General features: G+C 57.1%; 2 protein-coding genes across 5 annotated transcripts; both read left to right on the forward strand.

Annotated features, from left to right (window-relative positions):
* The first annotated feature begins 146 nt into the window (after nt 1-146).
* ARHGAP36 (Rho GTPase activating protein 36) lies at nt 147-13,871 on the forward strand. Of its 4 annotated transcripts, XM_061368974.1 has the most exons (12): nt 147-1,340; nt 3,489-3,644; nt 5,941-6,003; nt 7,060-7,304; nt 7,911-8,106; nt 8,578-8,633; nt 9,077-9,227; nt 10,358-10,506; nt 10,928-11,098; nt 11,950-12,047; nt 12,362-12,510; nt 13,043-13,182. In XM_061368974.1, the coding sequence occupies exons 2-11, from the start codon at nt 3,530-3,532 to the stop codon at nt 12,468-12,470; spliced, it is 1,353 nt and encodes a 450-aa protein (XP_061224958.1). In that variant the 5' UTR covers nt 147-1,340; nt 3,489-3,529; the 3' UTR covers nt 12,471-12,510; nt 13,043-13,182. The 4 variants fall into 4 exon arrangements, with proteins under 4 accessions (XP_061224958.1, XP_061224957.1, XP_061224960.1 ...); XM_061368973.1 differs by lacking the exon at nt 12,362-12,510 and having other exon boundaries at nt 13,043-13,871; XM_061368976.1 differs by lacking the exon at nt 12,362-12,510 and having other exon boundaries at nt 8,061-8,106; nt 13,043-13,871.
* Nucleotides 13,872-15,909: 2,038 nt separating this feature from the next.
* LOC133220665 (regulator of cell cycle RGCC-like) lies at nt 15,910-18,715 on the forward strand. Its single transcript, XM_061368927.1, has 5 exons — nt 15,910-15,997; nt 16,227-16,382; nt 16,870-16,950; nt 17,425-17,487; nt 18,528-18,715. Exons 2-5 carry the CDS (start codon nt 16,229-16,231, stop codon nt 18,533-18,535), a joined length of 306 nt encoding a protein of 101 aa, XP_061224911.1. The 5' UTR covers nt 15,910-15,997; nt 16,227-16,228; the 3' UTR covers nt 18,536-18,715.
* The last annotated feature ends 4,705 nt before the right edge of the window (nt 18,716-23,420 follow it).

Genomic DNA, 23,420 nt, shown 5'->3' on the forward strand with positions numbered 1-23,420 from the left:
AGGAGAAGTCTGTGCTGCGGATGGGCACCCTGGATGGGGAGGAGGCAAATGGGATGCTGCTGCAGGTACCAAACCTCCTCTGTCTCCAGAGAGAGCTCTGGGATAGCAGCAGACACCTCCTGGAGCTGGAGCTGCAGGTGAGGGCTCCAGGTATAGGCAGCGGGAATGGGTGAAGGGAACCCATCTCGTTGTCCCTGCTGTGGCACCCAAGGCTTGCTCTGTGGGAGGCAGGTGAAAGCCCATCTAAAGCAACATGCTCAGTGGTTGTGTCACTGCGGGGAGCTTGTATTTTTGAGAAATAAACGTTTTTATAGGCAAATCTTGGTCCTGCTGCTTGCTTTTTCTCACCGAGCTTGCATTGCTGGCCATGGGGAGGGCGGTGCTCCATCCTTATTTCTGTGTCAGCATGGAGCTCCACTGTCCTTGTAGTAAACTCCAAAAGGATTCATAAATCTCAGGCCAGCAAACAGCTGCAGAACGCTCCCTGCTTCCTCTCCAGCCTCTTCTACTCAACAGGCAGCGAACTGGAGCTCCATGATCCCCCCCTTCCTTCCGAGCAGCTGGAGTTTGCTGCAGGTGGCAGTGTTGGGGGTTGACACCTTGTGCAGCACAGCCACACCAGCTCATACTTGGTGACGAGGATGGGTACACAGGGAAAATGAGAGCTCTGGAGCAGCCTGCGCCAGGGTTCCCATGCTTGTATTGAGGGAAGCAGGTTGTTGTACATGCAGGGCTCTCTGGGGGCTGTAGCCCACATGCACAGCCCATCTAGCTGTGAGCTTGTCAGTGCTGGAGCTTTGCAGGGCCCTGTGGTCCTTGGAGCTGTGGTGGATGTGGAGGGTGGTGTCTGCCTGGCCCTGCCTGCCTGCAGCAGGGGCTTGGTCACTGTGACAGCTGTGAAGGAGCAGCCAAGGTGGGAACCATCCATTGGCCCTCTTTGGCCAATTTCCCTTCCAGGTCTCATCTGCCGGAGCAGCAGATGCTTCCTGGGTGCCCTGGTTGCTGACAGGGAAGACTGGGGAAGACACGGGATGGAGGAGATGGGCTGAGCAATCACCGATCCCTGCCAAGGCGCAGACACTGTCAGGCGTGGGAAGTGCTGGCCCTTCCCTTTGCCCCTGCCCTCCCTCTCTCCCCACTGCTTTGGGCTTGCTCTGTTTTGGCAGGAACCCACATTCTCATCACCCCTCTCCTCCCCTTGGCTCAGCTGCAGTGGCTCCTCCCGGCTCCTCTTCTGCCGGCACTGGGAGCATTCCCCTGCAGGCTGTGGGACCGCTGCTTGGAAACCCATCGCTGGAAGCAGAGAAGGAGCCCAGGGTGCCGCTGCTCCTGCACAGAAGGTAAACCTCATCCCTCTGCTCCATCCTACTGCTGCTGAAAATGGGGAGCAACTGCAGCTCCTTCGGAATGGAAGGGGCCGCTGAGCTAAGCTTTTCCCATGAGATTTCCTTGAATAAGCCCTAGTCCTAAAAATAAGCAGGGAAAGTCATTGCAGGAAGGAAGTGCCATGTTACCACTGCCAATGCCGTGTTAGCACAGCTAATGCCATGTTAACACTCACAGTGAGAGGCAGTTCATTCCTGGTCTCGAGTTCGTGAGTTCCTCCGGCAGCCCCCGCTGAAGGGGATTTGCCATACTCTGGTTCTGCTCCTTGCTGGAGCTCCAGTGCCTGCCCAGGCTGGAGCGAATTCTGCCAACCCGGGCTCCGTGGGGCATCACCCACCTCGGGGCAGGGCAGCCACGGAGCTGCCATCCAGGCTGGTGGTGGTCACACCTGTGGCAAGCAGTAAGGGCAGGGTTTTGGGGTAAGCAGTTGAAGTGTGAGTTCATCAGACAGCAGAAGGTAGCGGCACAGGGCTATTCTCAGAGTGTTTATGCTTGTGTAGTGGCAGATAAGCAGCAGCTTATCTGCCCTGTCTTCTTCCTGCTTTCTCTCTGTTCTGCTCCCTCTCCTAATAGGGGTTTCTATTCCTTGCCCCAGGGCAGCCACATCCTCCCTGACTCGGCATCCTCCCTGACTTCACTCTGACCATCCCATCTCAGGCTGGGCTGTGCCTGTGGATCTGCCCGAGCTGTGACGGTCACTTGCAGCAAGGTAATTCCCTTCCCTGTATCTGTGCCGGGGTTCATCTGTCCAACTGCATCATCTGCTGATGGCCGAGCTGCTCCCTTCCTGCCTTGAGGCTGCTGCTCAGCGGTGCTTCTGCTCTCCCTCACTCCTGGTGTGGCAGGAACAGGAGCTATTGCAGGCGAGTGGAGATGTTTTTCTCTGTCACAGCCAATGTTTTACCTATGCCCCCAGCTCTCCCAGGGCAGCTTATATCCCAGGATCTTGGCTAGAGCAGTTAAAGACCCACCTCTTCCATGTAGCCCTGTTGAGACAATAAATAAAATCCATCCCTAAAGGGCTGCTTCTTCCACAGATTTCTGTCTGTCCACAGGGTTAAAATCAGGAAAAGCTGTGCCTGGCACCCACGGCTGCTGGGTGAGCTTGCCCTGGGAGGGAGAAGGCTGAGGGATGACCAGAGCAACTTAGGGAGCCTAAAGGAAAGCCCCTGGTGCTGTTTAATGATGAAAAAGTCCCTTTTTAAGCAGGACACAAATACCTGCATGGTCTGTGCCCCACCTGAAATGTAACTGGGTATCATGATTCCCAACCCTTTGGTAACGTACCCCCTGAGCTTCAGACTCTGGGTCAAGACTGGTGGGTCCTTCGTCTGCTGCCTGTCATAGCTGCCGTGAAAGCAGGGTCACACCAGTTCTAAGGGGATGAGTTACCCCGAGTCCAGTGTGTGAGGCAGTCATGGGCACCCACAGACCCAGTTTTAATTGAGTCATGGTCATGGGCTCCCGGTGGGTGATTTCCAGGTATTTATTTTTGCCTTGAAGCCATCCCTAGGAAGGCTCCTTCTGAGGCCTCTGCTCTGACCGCATCTCCCTGTGCCCGCGCTGTAACTGCAGCCCCTGCTCCTCTTCACTGCTGCTCTTTGCCCTCTGGGCCGTGGTGGGTTCGCGGGTGCCCAGGCTGGTGCAGGGCTGGGGCAGCACCCAGCTCTGTGCTGGGGGTGCAGGGCTGGGGCAGCACCCAGCTCTGTGCTGGGGCTGCTGCTCTAAGGGTCTCGTTTACAGGAGATGAGGCTCAGTGCCAAATGTTAAGCTAAGAAACAAACTGATGTAAGGTGAGGGGAAAGGCAGAGAGGAGCTTGTGGGGAAAGGGGAATGAGTGTGCCCTGGGGGATGTGAGCTGATTTTTAGGCTTTAGTAGTTTTTTATGACTTAAATCCTGAAGCTCCCTTTAGAGGAAACCCCTACCCCCACCTCTGCGGAGTGGGAGCTCCGGGTATAGCATCCACACACCCAAAAGCCATCAGCAGCTGAGGGCTGTCTCTGTGTCCCCAGCGCTCCCAGCAGCCCCTCCTGTCCTGCTCCAGCTCCTCCAGTTTCTGCCCTGTGCTCCTCACTCTTCTGTCTTTATCTATGCCTTTCAGAGACCTTCGTCCCTGCTCTGCTGCCAGGGCAAAGCACGGACATGCAGCCTGTGCCCCTGCACAGCCTTTCAGAGCTGGAGAGAGCCAGTCTGCAAGAGATTGCCCTGTACCAGCTGCAGGAGAAGCTGCTTCTGGGAGATCTGAGCCTGGCTAAAGGTAGGGAATGGGTGAGCATGGCTACTGCTGAGGGAGGGGAGCTCTGAGCCATTCGTGCTGCTCATCCCCATTCCTGCTCTTCCTAACGAGATGTTGTTTATGGAAAGGCTTTTGTGTCACATTTTGGTCCATTTTATGTTTTTTCCCCTGCTTTGGTTTGAGCGTTAAAGACCTCATCAGCCTTTTGAGGAGGGTTTGTGTGTCCATAGGAGTGTGAGAATGTGACCTTGCCTGTTGTCTGCCTCTGATCCCCTAATCCAAACCAGATGCAGAATGCTTTGGCAAGGTCTTCCACTGGGACTGTCTTAATGCCACTGAGATGGGATAAGCTTTGCTTCTTGGATTGACGTCCAGCACAAAGTCCTGATGCTGGAATGGGGTTTATGCAAGGCTAAAGACGTGCTACTGAAATTAATGGGCAGATAAATATAGAAGCTCCAGAGGGACTGAGCTCCTCTGAGCTGGCCTACATAGACACAGAGGCACGATCTGGGTTCCTGTAGCTGCCATCTACACATTAACCAGGCAAGGACAGTGAGTGGGGGAATAACTGACTCCTTCCCAGACTCACTCCTTACTCAAGAGTGGACAGAACACCTTGAAACGCCTCCTCTGCCCCAGGCTGTGTTTTGCCATCCCAGTAGGGCAGGAGATGCTCCTCTCTCATTCCCAGAGCTCTCAGTTGCTCCAGAGCTGCAGCACCAGTGACCACTCTGCCTTCGAGTCCCTGGGGACTCAGACCACAAACATCCTGCTCATTCTGAGCTGTGAGGTCCCATTCTCAGCAATAGCCTGCAGCAGCAGCCTCTCCAGTGCAAAACCCCCAGCATTCCCTTCCTTGTGTTAAGTGTGCTGCATGTTGTCCAATGGGCTCTTCTTCCTGTGGGATAAGCACAGGGATTGCAGAGTCCTCACCTCGTCCTTGTGTGTGTTTTGCACATTGCTCTTTGTGCTCACCTGGTTCCTGAAGGAAGCAGTTGCTGTCGGGGAATCCCTCCTTCCCTTTCTCCATCTTCACAGCCTTTAGGTTTCTACCTGCTCATTGTTCTCCTTGGCTGCGAGTCAGCGTGAGAGGCTGAGGATTAGGTGTGGAACTATTGCACCTGGAGCATCAGTTTCCTATCCCAGCATTGTAAAGGGAAATTCATGTTTGGAAGCACCTGAATTAGGGCTGCATGGTCTGTGTGTGCTTGCCCCCAACATCTGCCCACACAAAATTCCTGCTGCCTTTCACAAACAGCCATTGCCCAGTTGCATTAGCACTTAACGAAAAGGCATTAAGCACCTCTTATAATGCTTGTGTCTCCAGGGTGCTTGAGGATGAGTGTGTGTCCCCCAGTGTGTGCCCCCCAGTGTGAACCAGACTTTGGGCAGCCTTCACTTAGCTCTGGGCTGTTCTTTGTCTTCCTGCTGTGTCTGGTCATTTGAATGAAACAACACAAATGGTGCTGCAGAATGACTGATGTAGTGACATGCACATGCTGCTCATACCAACTGCTATAGCTTGCCTCTAGATCTTACACCATAACCCAAACAACTACACAGGCTGCTTCTAGAAGAGAATTCCACAGGAATAAGGAGCACAAGCCAGAACAGGGCAATGTGCCCTGGAAAGGTTTAAAGGAGGCTGTGAATAAGTTTTCAGTTCACTGCTGCTGGCTGCTGCCCCTGGATGTGCAACATGGGAATGCTGAGAAGCAGCACTTGCCTCCCCAGGGCCAGATGGGTTTCTGGTGGGATGTTTTGTCTAACTGTCCTTGTGCTCTGTCAGACATTCCTAAAAGCTTTTCCAGGGCTGGATTCCTTTTTCCAGTGTGGAGACCAGGCCTCAGAGGATGAATTAGGGCATCCTCTAGGGTCATTAGGTGGTTGCTAGAACATCATCATCAATACCGAGTCGTGTACAAGGTGCATACAGAATTGAAAGGTGGCCAGAACAGGTTTAAGCTGCAGCCTTTGGGCAGCTGAAGTTTTCCTGCTGCTCTTCAACATGTGAGCACCCATCTGGGCCCCTCGCTGTAGGCTCCTGGCACTTCCTTTCACTCAGGGAGGATGGTGCCAATCTCTGAGGCTGTTTCCTGCAGGTGGCTGAAACAGCATCCTCTGGGCCATGGCAATGGAGTGCTTCAGGCATCCTCTGAGCCACGGCCACAGCAGCCCCACACCATCCATCCACCATGGGAGGTGCCTGTGGCCATGTGAGGGGGCGAGAGGGCGGAAGGCAAATGGGTGTAAGGGGAGATGGTACTAAACCAGCCTAATGATGCAGAACCTTTACTTTCTTTTCTCCTCACAGTCAGACCTAAAGGCATCAAATCCATCCGCCAGAAGCTGGAGAGCTTCTCAAAGGAGAAGAAGGGTGAGCAGCAGCCCCCCTCTGCCCCATGCCTGGTCCCTGCTCGCAAGTGGAGTTGGTGATTTTTGATGGGAGATGCCCACATTCAGCAAGGAGCTATGTCCCGTGTTGGCTGCTCTCCAGAAGGGGTGTAATGATACGTGTAGAATCATAAGAGCATCTGTAAGGGATGTGTGTGCATGAGCTGTAAAGCTGTGCACACATCACTATTTCTGTCTACTCATTTTACCCCTGGTCTCGCTGCTTCAGGGTCTGTTTTACTGTGGATGTTAGCCACAAACCTGGGGAGAACTGAAGTGCACAGCCAGTTGGGAATCTTGAACTGGGTTGGGTTGAAGGGGCCTTAAAGCTCCTCCAGCTCCACCCCTGCCATGGACAGGGACCCCTTCCACTAGAGCAGGGTGCTTCTGAGCAGTTCACTGGTTTTCCTCACACCAGCACAAAGTCCTCTGGAAAAGTCATTAGGGGACAATGCTGTTAAGAGCGAAACAGTTCTGGGACAGATGTAGCCGAGGTTCTTACATTGGAACTGGAGGTTAGAACTTGTAGAGAACCTTTTGCATCAAATACTTCTGGTAATTCATAAAGCTTCCACCCCACAGACACTATGAGGCTGTAACCAGTTGAAGGAAGAAAAGCTCCGGAAAACTGGGCACAGGTTGCAGCAAGCCTGTGGATGGAGGCCAGTTTTCCTGGGTCACCTTCCTCTTCCTCCCTGCCTCCCTCTCTGTGCCCTCCTGCTCAGCTCCTGCCTGCTCCCACCACACCGTGCCCTGGGGATATTCTTCCGGGTGCTCGTGGGGAGCTTGAGGAGGAGCAGGGAGCAGGAGGGGACAAGGGCACTGATTCAGGGCTCTCATCCTGGGTTCATGCTACAGATCTTATCCTGTATGGAACTGGTTTTACTTGCTGTCCTTTCGACTCTCCCACCTTCACAGTATCCTGGTATTCGCTCTGTCGGCCCATTCTGCTCCCCAGGCACACACAGCCCTGGTGCTGGACTCCCACTCTTCTTTCCTGCTGGTGACACTTCCCTGTTGCTCCCGTGTTCTGCCCTAGACTGCTCCCCTCAGACCTTCGGCATCCCGCTCTCCCAGGTCATCGCCAATGACCGAGCGCACCGGCAGCTGCAGGAGGCGGTGAGGAGCAGCCGCCGGCTCTGCCTGGAGGTGGAGGCGACCGTGAGGACATTCCAGGCCCAGAGGCTCCAGAGGATGGGCAGGAGCCTGGTGCCCTGTGGGGCCCTCCCTGAGGAGCCGCTTCCCCCTGCTCTGCCCAGCACCGAGTCCTGGCGCCAGCGGAGGGTACGCTGTGAACTGGGTGGTGGTGGTGCTGGGCCGGGGGCGCTCAGCTCCGCAGCCAGTGTCGGTCAGGGCCTGGTCTTAATGGATGTGGTGCTGCATGCTGGTCTTGTCTGCCTTCAGGGACATGGGGTGCCCCAGCTCCCCCCAGAGGTGGGCTGTGAAGGGTGGGACACTTCACTGGCTCTTATGGAGCCAATGTCACCAGAAGGCCATGGCCAGCCAGCCAAAACCTTCTCCAGAGGGAGATAGGGATAGGAGGAGATCCAAAGCCTCTCTCCAGGTTCCCTGCAGCCCCTTTAGGCACTGGAGCTGCTCTAAGGTCTCCCCTTCAGGAGCCTTCTCTTCTCCAGGCTGCCCCAGCCCAGCTCTCTCAGCCTGTCCCAATACAGGTTTCCTCTCTCCTCATGTCTGCATATGGCATAGGGTCTGCTGCAGTAGCAAGGCTGTGTTCAGAACCACCTTGCGCTAGCAGCAGTGCACATGAAGCAATCTTCTCTTGACACCCCGAGAGGCTCTGCAGACCCGTGTCCGTTTGGAGGTGATGCCTCCCTTTCCCACAAACTTCCAAGGCTGCAGAGTGATGGAGCCACCTCTGCTCCATCACAGGGCGCGATGTCTGTGGACTCCATCACTGACCTGAGTGACAACACCTCCAAGCTGCTGGAGGCTCTGCAGTTGTCACACCCACATGAGCTGGGTCCACAGAGGAGCCTGGGCAAGAAGAAGATGTTGAGCCTCAACCCCATCAGCTGGCAGGTCCCACGGATCGTGGACAGATGCTGCAAACACACTGAGATGCACGGTAAGTACTTGGGTCCCACAGTGGGCTCATAAGACCCCATTCTGCATGGGGGGCTGGGGATTCCTGCCCTGGCTGTTCCCCAGGATGGGAGGAGGGAGTTGGTTCCTGGGGCAGAGAATGCTCCCAAAACCTGGGAAGAGTCCTTTGGATGGTGTAGCATCTGGGCTGAGAAGGTGTATCAGTGACACATCTCTTGGTGTTAAGATCCAGGTACTCTGGCTTTAACTCCCCCTGCAAATCCAGTAGCTCACAGTGAATAGAGATGAGGCCTCCTTCCTGACCCACAGACAACCCCAGAAAATCTTATGTCTCCAAATCCCTTCTTCTTACCCCCTCTGCTGGGAGTGGGATGGATGCAACCCCTCATGGACAGCGCAGGAGAACCACATCATGATGCTGAGGTGCTCCCAGGACTGCTCAGGGTAGTGGAGGGCACTGGGGATGCAGAGCACTCACTTCTCTGTCTCCCAGGTCTCCACACTGTGGGCATCTTCCGAGTCGGGAGCTCTAAGAAAAGAGTTCAGCAGGTAAAGAGACATTTACGGCACTCTCCATGGCTGTGCAGCATCCAAGGGATGGATGCTTGTGCGGGTGGGGAATGAATCCCAGAATGGGAGAGGCAGATTAAAGCTCGTCCAGCTCCAACCCCTGCCACAGACAGGGACACCTCCCACTGGAGCAGCTTGCTCCAAGCCCCTGTGTCCAACCTGGCCTTGAGCACTGCCAGGGACGGGGCAGCCACAGCTTCTCTGGGCACCCTGTGCCAGCGCCTCAGCACCCTCACAGGGAAGAGCTTCTGCCTAAGAGCTCAGCTCAGTCTCCCCTCGGGCAGGTTCAAGCCATTCCCCTTGGCCTGTCCCTACATCCCTTGACACTGCAGTAGCTCTGAACAGGAACAGATCCTGACAGCATGGCTTATATAAGGAGGAAGAACTGACTTCGCTTTATTCTCATTTCTCCCATCTTTAAGCTGAGGGAGGAGTTTGACCGAGGACTGGACGTGTTCCTGGATGAGCATCACAGTGTTCACGATGTGGCTGCTCTGCTCAAAGAGTTTCTTCGGGACATGCCGGATCCCCTGATTCCCAGAGAGCTCTACTCAGCCTTCCTCAGCACAGCCTGTGAGTACTCACAGTGCAGAGCCTCTGCCCAGCCCGTCCTCCACTGCTGCTTTTGTAAGGGGGGAAAAAGGGAAGTTTCTTCCTGAGCAATTCCCTGGCCCACTGCCAGCTCCCAGCACAACTCAGTTTGTATTGCGGAAAGGTGTCTTGACAAATCCTTGGCCTCCAGATTCTGGGTGACTGCGTTTCTGGGCAGTCTCCACAGTTTCCAGAATTGCTCTTCCTTGGTCTCCTTCACCACCTCTTTGTTCTCCTTTTGCCATCCTTCTCTGCTCAGGTTTGGGTCTCCAAATCCTTGAATCCCTGCTTCCACATCAGAAATGAGCAGCTACACACTGGTGAGCTTGTCACCAGGCTGTGCCATGGCAGGGGCAAGGCAGGGCACATGATGGTGGGAACAAGGGTGTGCAGGGATGGAGTGGAAGGTACAAAGCAATCTTCTGCCCTCGAGCTGTTTTCTGAGCACAGAGCACACCTGCACTGTGAAGCAGGAGTGTCAACTGACCTTATTCTTGCTGAAATCACCCCAGAGCAAAGGCATGGGACTGCGCACGTGTCTGCTGGTTGTGGGCACACAGCATGGAGGTTCTTCAGGATAAGTATGACATGAGACTGGGCATATCTCAGCATGGGATATCCTTAGGGAGGTCAGGAAGATGGGGATGAAAAGCAGAACAGTACTGCATCCTGGCTGGAAGTGGCTGTGACGGCTTTCCTTTGATGTCTTTTGCTTGGGGTCCTAAACATGGAATTTGCATTATGGAATGAGCCTGATCTCTTGTTAAGGTTTTCTGGCCTGTAGAGGGTTTTTGTTCCATCTCCTTGCCCAGTTTCTGTTTGGCTCCCACATCCTTCCTTACCCTCCTTTACCAAAACCACTTGAGAGCCGCTGGGTTAGCGATGTGCTGCTGGCTCGGGCACGGGCGGATGCTGCACTCCGTGCTTTGGCGTTGTTTGCTGACAGCGGGGTTACACGCACCCCTCTGCCCTGGGGCAGTCAGCGGCTGCGGGGCTGTGCAGTACCAACCGCAGCGCTTGCGGCGGGACCCATCCCTGCCCGGGTGGGAGGCAGGCGGCGGCACCCGCGTGTCCCTGCAGGGCGGCACTGACGGGCTCCGCTCTGTGCGCAGCCATGGCGGGCACGGCCCAGCTGGGGGCGCTGCAGCTGCTGCTGTTCCTGCTGCCGCCGTGCCACAGCGACACCTTGCGGCGGCTCCTGCGCTTCCTGGCCCGGGTGGCGCGGCACGCCCAGGGCTCCCGCCGCCCCGACGGACGCGAGGTGAGGCTGCGGGGGGGGGGCGCGGCGCGGGAGCGGGACGGGGCGGGGCGGGGCTGGGGGCGCCAGGTTGCGTGTGGAGGTTGTAGCTCTGCCGATGCGAGCCCTAAGGCTGTGACTCAGAGGCGCTGGTTTTGTCCCATAGATGATAATAAGGTGATAACACGAACCGTGGGTGTTGCCTTTCGGTGGCGGTTGTGGAAGTGAGGGAGGTGAGGATGGAGGCTCTGATGCAAGGAGGGGATGTGCGTGTCCCTTCAGGCTGGCTCTGCCACAAGTTTAGGGAGGACCAAAACTGGACCCGTATTAACACCCTAGCCTCACGCAGCAGCTCATGTTCCTGAGCAGGGGGGTGAGGCTATCCCGGGACATCTCCCGCTGGTGCATCTCTAATGTGTGATTTCCTTTCATGGCTGCCTGCCAGATTCCTGGGAATAAAATGACAGTTTCAAACTTGGCCACGATCTTTGGTCCCAACGTCCTGCAGAAAGAGAGGCCTGGAGAGAAAGACGCTGCTGCTGTGAACTATGAGGACAGCGCTGCCATCATACTGGTACTGCAGAGGCTGATTGAGCATCACCAGACCCTGTTCATGGTACGTGTGGCTTGCTCAGGGCAGTTTCTCTAGACCTGTCCCTCCCCTCTGAACAATTCTAATAGCAGCAGAAGGAAGGATAGATTCACTGCCCTGCTCCAGTTGGCTTGTGAAAACAGGATTCATTCCTCATGGCAGCTGTAAATATTAATTTGGGATGGCTTGTTACTGCATTGTAAAGGCAGAGCTGAGGGTCATGCCATGAACAGATCCCTCCTCTCTGTCACTTTCCACCCCAGTGACATCTGACCAAGCTCATTTGGGGCAGGGAACAACTGGGAAACAGCAAGTGCAGGAGCAGCTCCTCTGAACTGATACCCGCTCCCCCCCCCCCCCTCCAAGTCCCAATGAAGGGGGGAAATAAGAGGAAGAAATGGGAGACCCAGGAAGAGGGAAGCTGTCCCCATGGGATGCAGTGCAGGTGGGCACCAGGTAGTCATGTAGCTGAAGTGGCTGCTCTCCTTGGGGACAGCCCCATGGGGGCTGTGCAGCTCTCTGGAAGCCCCATCACAGCCGCCTGGCTTAGCAGGAGCATACATGGAGCATTCCTCCTGGCCCTGGTTTTAGGAAAGGACCCGGGAAACGCCCAAGAAGTACCAGAAATGTCCACTCCCTGCAGGTCTGTGTGACCATGACGTTTCAGCTCCCAGAAAAGCTTTGTAGCAATGGTCAGGTCTGCAGGGAGCCAAAGGAGCAGGACTGGTGTGGGGAAAGCTCAGGCCTGGGTGGTGTGTGGGAAGTCACCCCAGCACGGGGTGTCTGTGGGCAGGGATGGACCTGGCATCCCCTCGCTGCCCTCACTGCCCCGCAGAGGAGGAGGTGCCGTGAGCATGTCCGTGTGTCCCGGCCAGGTGTCCCCTGAAATGCAGCAACACATCCTCAGGAGGCTCTTCCAGACAGACCCCGACATCATCGAGTACCTGCTGCGCCGGAGACTCCGTGCTGCGCCGTGAGTCCCTGCCCAGCTGCAGGGGCACAAACCCTGCTGTGCTGGCACCCGCCGCTGACACAGAACCACAGAACCACAGCCTGCCTTGGGCTGGAGGGGCCTTAGATCTCCTCCAGCTCCAAGCCCTGCCACGGGCAGGGACACCTTCCACTGGAGCAGCTTGCTCCAAGCCCCTGTGTCCAACCTGGCCTTGAACACTGCCAGGGATGGGGCAGCCACAGCTTCTCTGGGCACCCTGTGCCAGCGCCTCAGCACCCTCACATCCCAGCTTTTCCATCCCTTGGAGCTTCTTATTCTCCTTTTTTCCTGCCCAGTCTGTCCTATGCTCCCTCCTTTACCCAAACCTACTCTGCACCAGCGCTCCCCCACTGCACACATCTTCGTGGGCCTCCACTGCTCCAGCCTCTCAGGACCACGCACTGATGTTTGCTCCATTATTGGCTCCATCAGCTGCCTTCTCCAGGTTTTCCTCACCCTTGGTGCTGTCTGCACTTCTATACACTTTCTGCCTGTCTTGTGAGCATGGGTCTGTGTGTGACTGCCAGCTAGGTCTGTACCTCTGCTTTTTGGCTGTGAGATAGGGAAGTCCCAGAGAGGCTCATACTTTGAGCTCATGCCCTTCCCTGTGAGTAAAGAAGGTAAAGTAAAAGGGTCTCATGTCCCATGATCTGAGCCCATGATCATGGTCTGTAATAGAGGAGGTGTTTTGCTCCCCTTCGGTGTAAAGCAGGGCAGCTTAGCAGTCTTGAGTCTCCTTGTAGGAATGGTGACTCCTTCAGCTGACATGGGCTGTCCTGTACAAAGTGGTTTCCCAGAGCACAGACCTTAAGAGTTGTAAGGTTACCTTATGTTCCTGCTGCTTGTCTATCCTCACATCCCTTTTGGGACTGTCCGAGGAGATGGCAAATCTTTGGGGTCACTGCTAGAGGCTGTGTGGGTGTGAAACTGGCAATGGAAGCAGTCTGCAAATAGCACATCTCTCTCTTCACTTTTAGGAGCACAGAGAGTGAGGATTCAAGAGAGGAGCATGCTCCATCCCTGCTGCCAGGGTGGACCTGCACCCTGGAGAACAGCTCACTCTCATCGGAGCTGTACAGCAGCACCTCATTCCTAAACCTGGATGTTGGCATCTAGCGGTGCTGGGCCAGCCCCTCTGCACTGCGGACAGGACTGAGCAGCTGGGCAACCCTTCCGCACGTCAGAGGAGTGGGGCTGTGACAGGAGCATGAATGCCTGCTGGAGCCCCTCTGCCACCAGTGGACAACCCAATGGCATGCAGGCTGGAGAGCAGCAGGCTGGTGTCCGACAGACTGGGGGATGTGACATAGAGGTCCAAAACTGATCCTATCTGGGGTAGTTCCAGGCACTGGTCAGGCTAGTGACTTATAGAGATGGGGGAGCAATAGCTTGGGGCTGAGCCCCGCTGTGAAGACAGGGAGGATGCTGTCCTGACACTGAGTGAATGGGGAATGTTAGCAGGGCAGTGAGGATGGAAAATGCAGGTGGGGGTTTGGGATATCACTTACCTGTGCTGTTGTGTGGAGACAAAGCTCTCCTGGAGCTGGAGGAATTCCCATAGAGCTACAGGAACAGCAACCCTGGTGCAAAGATACCCCAGCCTGCTCTGTTCAGAATGAATTACAGCTTTCTTCTTTGTTTTAGCCCTGTTTAAAATTGCTAATGTTAGAGACTGTAAAACACTGTATCAATCCCAAAATGCATGGCTGGCGTAGCAAGAGAGCACTGTATACTCTGAGGACTACAAACTTCAATTTTGCTTGAATTCATATTCAGTAGGTTAGACCTTCTGATGTATTTTACACATTATGGTGTCATTTCATGACCTTTGGCTGTGAAATGGCTGGTTTGGTTTGTTCCTACTTCTCAGGCATTGGAATTCATGGCTGGTTATGTGCAAATGTACGTTTGTAGCTGATCTGGCAGAATCACAGAGTCATGGAGTGGTTTGGGTTGGAAAGTGTCATGTTCACAGTTGAGATCTTGCCTCCAAAGAAATGCAGCTGAAGAGACGGCAGGCAGGTAGGATGATGGTGAGGGTTGTGGTGGGAGGAGGATCAATGCCTGGAGAAGCCTGATGGCTTTGGCCACATTTGTAACATCAAGAAGGTTGGTGGTGGGTGTGGAAGTATTCATGTGCTACTCTCCTGAGAGGAGGAGGATGAGTCCCACCATAGCCTCAGCAGCATCTGCTGATGGGTGGTCCCTCTCTCGGGGCACGGCAGCAGCACTGCTCAGGGGTGAGTTGTTTGCAAAGGTCCCTTCCCTGTGGGTGGGTACAGTTGGGGCAGGTGGAGAAGCAGCTCCTAGAGAACAGCAGAGGAGCATGTGCTGAGAGATAACTGCTGAGAGCCTCGCAAGCAGTGATAAGCTCTGGAGCTGTGTGGTGCTGTTGGGTCTGCAGGAGCAGATAAACTCGGGGTACCATGAGCCTGCTGAAGGTTTTGAGGTCACCAGCACACTCGAGCACCAGCTGTGTAACAGCACCATGTCCACACTGCCCTGTACAGACATACTACAGGATTACACCACCTGCAAGAGCTGCACCTCTGGGGACCATCCACATTCCTCCCAGGCAGCCTCTGGCGTGTCAGGGTGCCTGCTCCTCGGCCCACTGCCAGCGGTGGTGGTGCCGTTCCCATGCGGTGCAGTGACACCTCCTGGCAGTCCTGGCAGCCTCAGGCCGTTACCAGTCATGTGCTGAGGAGGATGAGTTGTGCCCTCCGTGGTGGATCTCTCTGAGCTGTTACCAAGGTCCACCAAGAATTTGGAACCCAAGAAAAAAGCAGGTGGTGTGGGCAGCCTTCCCTGCATAGGATGGGGAAAAGCAGGCTCAGGGTGCACCTTATCCCCATGTTCCAGTACTTAGAAGGTGGCAGAGACTCCCTTTTTCATGCATTCACATGGAGAAGATGAGAGGTGATGGGCAAAAGAGGGCTTGTGGGGAAGCACGTGGTCATTCTTACTATAGGGAATACAACAATCCCCGTGGGATCTTTGTACACATCACAAGGCTTAGAAACTGCCCTGGCTACCAATGGGGATACTGCTATGAGCTCCACGTGAGGGCAGCCCAGCACTGAGAAGTGACGGCAGAACCCAGGAATGACTTCCTGAGAAGGATACAGGCTTTTTTCTCCTTCAAAAGCATCCTGGGCTGGCACTGCTGGGTGTGCATCAGTATTTCATACAGTCCCAGCCTGGTTTGGGTTGAAGGGACCTTAAAGGTCAACCAGTTCCAGCCCTGTAGCATGGGCAGGGTCACCTTCCACTAGAGCATCTTGCTCCAAGCCCCGTCCAGCCTGGCCTTGAACACATGGTGTGTTCTGTGGAGCTTGGTTAAAGGAGAGCAAAGACAAGGGGGAAACATCCTACAGGACTTCACATCCTGGTGGCTGATGATGCAGGGAAGGAAAAGGGCACCTGGCAGGAATCGTAAAGATCTCAAGGACATTTCCAGCTGAGGGAGAAGCCAGCCTGGCCCAGGATCCCACCGTGCGGGGGACCAGCAGCACTAAGGAGGGAGCGGGGGTGGGATGGAGGCAAGGAATGGGCGGAGGCAGGGCTGGGACAGAGGGAGGCTGCCGGCAGCTGCCCGCCTCGGGAGGACCCCTGTAGCTGGGTTTAGGCCGCCCAGCTCCTCGGGACCAAGGTCCTCAGGCCCCGTGTGACACCCGGGACCCTCGGAGGTGGGGACGAGGTGAGTTCGGGGCGGGGGGGGGGGGGGGATATGTCATCCCTGGTCCTGCCGTGGAGGACAGGGGAGACGCCGCACCCGGACCCACGCTGGAAGGGGATAGGTGGCAACGCTGCGGTGCGCAGGGAGGGGGCTCCGGGACGCTCCGCCCAGCACCCGGGGCGGCCCCGGGACTAAAACGGCCTCGACCGGCGGAACTCGCGCTGCCGCCGCCCGGACCGGAGCGCGCCCGACGGTGAGTGCTGCGCCGTCGTCCCGTTCCATCCCCCCACCCCCCATCCCGGGAGCGGATGGAGCGCGGGGCTCCGGCTGCGGCTTCTGGCCGTGTCCTGTTCCCCGCCACGTGCGAGCGGGGCCCCCATCGGGTCTTCCCCGCGGGATCCCGCCGGTACCGGGGCAGCCGAGCTCAGCATCCCCGGGCCGCCGTGTGCTGGTGCTGCCTCAGACTGACCTCTGGTCCCCAGCGATGGCCGACGAGCTCCGTGACCTGCTGCGGGAGTTTGATGAGGTGATGGAGGACTTTGACAGGGGCCCCACGCGTCAGTACGAGCAGCATCTGGAGGAGCTGAAGAGGAAAGCAGGGACCAGGGTGTACGACAGCGGCATCGATGAGCTGCAGAGTGAGTCGCGGCTGGGTAATGAGGAGTCCTGGAGGGGATGGTGTCCCTCTGGATGGGGCAGCTTTGGGAGCTCTGGGGCAAACCTCCATGGCAAACTACCAAGCTTCCTGCTGGTCCTGCCTCTGAGTTGCTCACCCAGCCCATCGTGGGCATGGTTTCCTGACCCAGGGGCTGCCAACATTTGCTGCATTGGCTGCTGCAGAATGGCACAAGGGTTGAGATAACCCGAAACTCAGAGGAAGCTGCTTCATTATAATAACCCTGAGGAGTCCCCGTGGCTGCTCAGGCAACCTCTGGTGCTGTTGGACCTGGCAGAGCAGTTCAGTTCCCTTTTCCCAAGTATTCCTCATAGCAGGGGAAGAGCAGATGGTCCAAGAGTGAGGGTGGACCAGGGCCAGGTGCCATGCACTTGACCAGTCCCTGCCCCTGAAGCTTTATTCTAAGGTGCCTGTGGCCATGGATGGTGACTGACACTTCACAACTGCAGGTACCAGCACGTCCCCAGGAAGCAGCCTCAACTGCAGTGAGGAGGACCTTAACACCCCGGCCAGTGCTTACCCCTCCAAAGGTGAGGCTGAGCAGGCTGTCCAAAGGAAGGGCTGTTTGCTGGGTATTCCCCCTCACATTTGTCTCAGCTCCACAGCCATGGGCTGGCCCCAGGAGGGGTGCTGGTGGAGCCCTGCTGGGTATGCTTTGGGGCAGGAAATGCTATGTCTCCAGGCAGAGTTAGTCCTGGGGTTCTCCTGCCCATGCTGCCTTCAACAGCATTCTCAGCTCTGAGGTGTGTGCACACAGGAGCATCCTGTCACAGAACGGGTGATGCTGGAGCTGCCTGGGGGTGTGTGGCTGGGCTAGTACTGAACTGTGCAGTTCAGGTCCCTGTTGTGGATGGAGCTCCCAAACCCCCTCCCACTGCCCTCAGACTGCTCTTGACTGGCACAGGCACAGCAGGCAGCTGCAGCAGTTGTGCTTGGAAGCACAGGGCAGGGATCTTTCTCATGTTGGGGAACGGGAGAGACCTGACTCTGTTTCTCTCCACCAGCAAAGCTTGGTGACACGCAGGAGCTGGAGGAGTTCATTGCAGACCTGGATAAAGTGCTGGAAGGTACAAACACAGCTCTGATCCTGCTGTTCCCTGAGCCAGCTGGGAGGACACTGGGGTGGGGCTTCTTCATCACCTCCAGCATGGCAGAGCCTAGCCCAGCACTGCTGCCAGCGAGGCTCTGGCTGCAGGGTTAGAGCCTGGGTCTGGCTGCAGGTGGGATCCTTCTGTCCTTTCTTTTGTTGGGGGCTTACCTGGATGTCCCCCCATCCCTCTCCAAGTGCTTTCAGCTGGGGCAGGAATTCCACTGCAGAAAGGTGCCAAACAGCACAATCTGCAGAGCTGTTGGCACCTTCGGGAGGTTTGCAGGCCCTGTGGCTCTGGCCTGCCTGCAGCATCTCTCTGACTGCTGCATGGAGGGCTCTCTTTGTTATGGGGGACGGTGAACAGATGGAAAACTGCTTTCCCCTTGTGGCATTCCCCAGCCTGCAAAAAGTCAGCTCTGTGGAAATATCCCATCTGGAGGGAGGAAAAGGGAGGATTTGGACTCGATAAGCACCACTTGACATGTGCCTGTGGAAGTGAAACTTATGTATGTGCGGAGCAGGAACTGCTCCCGAGGGTGTCTGTGGTGGTAGAGGGGGAATCCCAGCCCATAGCCAGGCCCTGGTCTTCTGCTGGGGCAGGTGGTGATGCTGCACTGGCATCCCCAGCAGCTCTGCCCTGCCATGGGGGTCTGGTCCCCGGTAGCTTCCTTGCTGGCGAAGGTGAGGCAGAGGCGATGCTCCCTCCCCAGAGGGTCCCTGGATGACAGCCCGAGCAGGGAATTGTGTTTAAACCAAATGAAGCATTTCCCTCTAGGCAGGCCCCACAAGTTGCAGTTCCCAGAATCTGTTCCTTTCCCCAGTGCCCAAGATAGGGTTGTGGCAGGTGGGAGGTGTTGCTGCTGCTGGCGCTGAGCCCTCCTAGGAGAGCAGGAGCTCCCCAGCAGGTCTCTGCTCAAATCCTGCTGCTGGTGCTGCCTGGAGGGGTGCAGAGCACCAGCAGTCTCCTGCCCCCAAGAGCCATCTCACCAATGTTCTCCCCCCTTCACTGTCATGCAGAGATGTGAGATGTGGTTTCGGTGGTGACTTTGGAGACGAGAACCTGCAGCAGATGAGCCCCGTGTATTCCTGATACACCCTCTGCTTCTGCGCCCCTACTGCCCCACTGCCTGCAGGGTGACCCCCTGTGCCAGCCACCACAGACTGCCCCAGCTATGGGGACCCTGCTCCACTGCTTCAGGACTCTGCCAGTGAAGAAATGAGGAGAGCTACCGTGCCTTTAGCCTCCATTCTGGAAAGAAGAAATGAGGAGAGCTCTTGGTGGAGGATCACAGAGGATTCCAGACTGAGTGTTGGGAGGGACCTTAAAGCTCCTCCAGCTCCAACCCCTGCCACGGGCAGGGACCCCTTCCACTGGAGCAGCTTGCTCCGAGCCCCTGTGTCCAACCTGGCCTTGAGCACTGCCAGGGATGGGGCAGCCACAGCTTCTCTGGGCACCCTGTGCCAGCACCTCAGCACCCTCACAGGGAAGAGCTTCCTCCCTAAGAGCTCAGCTCAGTCTCCCCTCGGGCAGGTTCAAGCCATTCCCCTTGGCCTGTCCCTACAGGCCCTTGTCCCAAGCCCCTCTCCAGGTTCCCTGCAGCCCCTTACAGGCACTGGAGCTGCTCTAAGGTCTCCCCTTCAGGAGCCTTCTCTTCTCCAGGCTGCCCCAGCCCAGCTCTCTCAGCCTGGCTCCAGAGCAGAGCTGCTCCAGCCCTCGCAGCAGCTCCATGGCCTCCTCTGGACTCGCTCAGCGGCTCCACATCGCTCTCTTACTGTTCCCCCAAAGCTGGATGCAGCACTGCAGGCTTTGCCCATCTCTTGTGACCTGGGGGGTCAGGGGGGTCTGTGCCACTGTTTAAGCCAGAGGAGAACCCTGGCTGGTTCTGAGGAAGATGAGCGTGCAATGCGTCAGCAAGAATTTGGTGTTCCCTCCCGGGTCAGAGAAGCCTTTTCCCGTGGTGGATGTCTCACAGGCACTAACAGCCAGTGCTGGCCCTTTGCTTTGCACAAGTAGCCTCAAGCCCGGCCCTTGCCCGTGCCCCGGCTGCTGCTGTAAATAGTGTAAAAAGGCTGTGGCTGTACAGGGGATGTGTTTGTATGAAGGGTTTGGAAGCGTCTGCTTGTTTCTGTGTGTGTCCAGTCTTTTGCTGTGGGTAAACCCGAGCCTGTGCTTCCCTGGAGCAGCCCCAGGAGCTCTCAGGAAGCTTGGCTGCTGTAATGGGGATGGACCCAGCCAGCCTGGACCCGGATGCAGGGCAGGAGGGGAGGGCTGGAGCCTTGCACTGGAGGCTCATCAGGAGCTGTAAGGTGGACAAGTAGCCTTGACAGCTCCTCAGATGTCCCATCACATGGCTTTGGCTCCTGGACTGTGTGGAGGTGCAAGAGGAGGGCAGTCCATCCCTTTTACCTCCATGTGCTAGGGCAGATGAGCCACTGCCTGCTCCTCTTGCTCTGCTGGCCCTGGGGACCTGTGCTTGTGGTGCTGTGGGACCTGCTCTGCTCCCGCTGATGCTCAAAAGCCACCTACTTTACCCTAAAGATGCATTACAGGGAGTATTTCTTGGTTCACCTACAGAAACAAGAGGCAAACAGGGCTCCCTCATGCAGAGCCGGGCTGTGGGTTTGTTCCCAGAGTGCTGGGAAAGGCTGTGGTGGGTGATGCTGCTCCAAGGGTCCCAGTTCCTGATGGATGTGCCCTGGTGATGCTTCCTCTGGTTACTGCCCCTCAAAGCAGCCCCAGGAGCAAGTCCCCAGGGGAGGGGGGTCTGCAGCCCCTTGCCTGGCTGGATCCTGGGTGCCCCTGCAGTTGGGTGGCTCTGGGGCAGGCAGGAGATGCTGAGAATGCCCAGGCATGAGACGGACCCAGGGGCAGCTGAGGGGGGTGGTTCTGAGGGATGCTCTCTCCAGGTTCCCCCCTCTAAAAGCTTCCCCTTGAGCACTGAGATGACTGGGAGGAGCTCAGAGAGAGGAGGAACGTGGTGCTCTGCTCATCCCTTCCTTCCCTGTGATGTCTGTGTGGAGCAGGGCCACGCATCGCTCTGTTGCAACCGCCTGAGCAGGAAATGAGACGGTTTTAGTGTCTTCCCTCACCCCTTGGCTCCTGGCATGCTGATCAGGAAGGTATTGGTCACCTCACCTGCCAGCCTGGGGCTTAGTGCTGCATCAGGGATCTGCTGAGCACGCACTGATCCCACACAGTCAGGAGGTGAGAGCGAGGGCAGGAGCCAGGTGCAGGGCAGGTCACGCTTGCGGACACTTTCCACTGTCTCTCTCCCCACGCTGCATAATGCGGCCTCTAATCTGCCTCCCAGACAGAAACCCCGGTCCTATTGAGCAGCCAGAACATGGGGGTGAGAGCAGGATGGTGGGACATGGGGTGGTGGGGATGCTCCGAGATCTGCCCATGATGCTCAGGTGTGCCATGGGGGCTGGCACGCCACCCCCCGGGGAGACTCAGCCCACAGCACGGGGGTGAGGGCAGCAGGAGCCGTGGGGACGGTCCCTGCCATGCACATGGGTGGTGGCAGCCACCGCCATGTCACCAGGATCTATTTCCCCTCTGAGTCACTGGTGCAGGCGGTTTGCCCTCACGCTCTGCTCTGACGCGTGTTTATTCCGCCATGGTCCCGTTCTGCCTCAGGGCATCACAAAAGCCTCGCCAGCACTGTGGGAAGGAGGTTTTTAACAGGCCAGTCCCAGTCCACCCCTCGCTGCTGCCTCCACTGGGTCATGGTGATGCTCAGTGCTGGGCTGGGGGACCACACGTTGTCCCTTTCCATCGCCCCAGCGCAGGAATGTGGCTGAGAGGTGCAGTATCGACACGGTAGAGCCCCAGATCCACTGTGGCTGATACACCCCTGCAGCAGAACAGCACCCGGTGCCGCTCAGAGGGGTTGTTTGTTGTGAGGGTTGCCAAGAGAAGGGTTTGGGCTTCACCCTGGTTTCCTCACCATGGGCAGGCTGGGTGGGTGCTGCTGAACTGACTATGTTGTGCAGGATCCTCTCCAGCACTCTTGGTACCCTGTGGTGGAGCTGCCGGCAGCTCCTTGGGAGCACAGTTGGGCTGGCAACAGGCACCCCATAGTGCTGGTGCTATGTGTGGGTGACACGGGACCTGAGACCAGCACTGTCTGGCACCGACAGCAGCAGCAGTGGTGATGCTCAGCCTAGCCCCACTGGGATGGACTTGTGCTCATGGTTGCACAGAGCACTTGGGGCACTCAGATGGGGGCTGCAGCATCCACCAGCCCCGGGGTACAGTTATCCAAGGGCTGTTGTGCAGCCCAGGAGGACCACTGTATCCCAACCACAGTAATGGGGTGGCTGGAAGCCCACGAGCAGGGAGAGCTGAGACTGCTGGAGGTGGTCAGTGGGAAGGGGCTGGGTGGCCCCTGAGGGCACGTGCAGTGGAGAGACCGCAAAACTAATCACGAGCAAGCACGTCTGCAGCACGTCAGTTCCTCCCCTGGGCCCCTCTTTCAGCAGCAGCTTGGAGGAGGCTGGGCCAGGGCCAAGGAGCAGCAGGGTCAGAACGCACTTTGTGTGGGGCTCTACAGAGTCTTGAGGATGATTTGGACCTGCCAGGGTGGGAACCCACCCTCTGGGGGTACTGGGAGCTGGAGGACCTGGGAACGGTCAGTCTCTGAGCTGTGCTCCTGGGGAACACTGGAGCATCAGGTGCGAGTGGCTGGTCCGGGCTGGCTGGGGAGCAGGCTGGGATTCAGCCCCAGTGCTACCATGGTCAGCGGAGGAGGAACCCAGCCCTTGCTGGGCTGGAGCAGGGGCACAGCACCTGCACAGGGCCACCAGCAGAGCTGCCACCACCCCAAGCCATGCGTTCACCACGCTGAGGTCTGCAGCCTGCCGGGACCTCTCCTCCCGAGCAGCAGAGCAGTGCTCGCTGGGCACGGAAGTGGCTTAACCAAAGCGCAGCAACCTCTCGTGCCTCCTGCTTGCACCTTCCCTCCTAGCCCAGCTGCAAACCCAGCTGCCCAGGGTCGTGCTGGTGCTTTGCTTTGTGGAGTAGGTGCTGTTCCAGCAGTGGCTCCCATCACCCTCCTCGCAGCTGAAATGCCAGGGTGCCGAGGAGACCTCCTGCTGTCCTGGGACCCAAATGACCAGGCTGGGGCATGGAGGTGGCTTGTAACCACACAGGGGTAGCAACCAGGCACCTCCCTCCCTTACTGCATGGAGTGCAGCCAGAAACCGCTCTGATAGCCCCCACACAGGGATCACCTCTGGGCAGATGTTGCCTCTGCCTCCCTGTGTTTGCAGGCCCTCCTGCAAGCAGCTCCCAGTGCTAAAGGGGCTGCAAGAAACCTGAAGAGGGGCTTTGGACAAGGGCCTGTATGGACAGGCCAAGGGGAACGGCTTTAACCTGCCAGAGGCAAGACTGAGATGAGCTCTTAGGCAGAAGCTCTTCCCTGTGGGGGAAAAGCTCCTCCAGGTCCTCGCTGAGGGCTCCACTCAGGTGGAGACTGAGCTGGATGCCTGTGATCAGGGGGCTTGTGTTTCCTTTCCCTGGCTGCTGCTCCCTGCTCCAGGCTCCTCCACAGCGAGGTGGGCTCTGACTTCATTCCCCAGGTATCCAGAAAGACAATGCTGGGTGGCAGCCAGCGCTGCATCCTGTCCCCTCACCCCAGTCACTTCCTGGGATTGTTCTGCTCTGCTCGACAGGAGCCGGCACAGGAGCCTGCTGCTTGGCTGTCCCCTGGGACCAGCAATACTCAAGCCTCATGCGCCTCCTGTTCGGTGGTGTTTCACTCAGCAGCAGAGCATGGCTGGGCACGGGATGCTGTTGGGGAAAGCTTATCCTGTCTCTCATGGCTTTCTCCTGCCGTCTTGCCCTCTGTTTTTCAGGAGCTGCCCTCCTACGGTCTCCACCAGTGGTGGTACTGGGCAGCGCTGGAC

Source organism: Neopsephotus bourkii, unplaced genomic scaffold (genome assembly GCF_033783945.1).
Source record: "Neopsephotus bourkii isolate Nb327-2 ecotype Australia unplaced genomic scaffold, CSIRO-AGI_Nbou_v1 NB_1468, whole genome shotgun sequence".
Classification (NCBI taxonomy): domain Eukaryota; kingdom Metazoa; phylum Chordata; class Aves; order Psittaciformes; family Psittacidae; genus Neopsephotus; species Neopsephotus bourkii.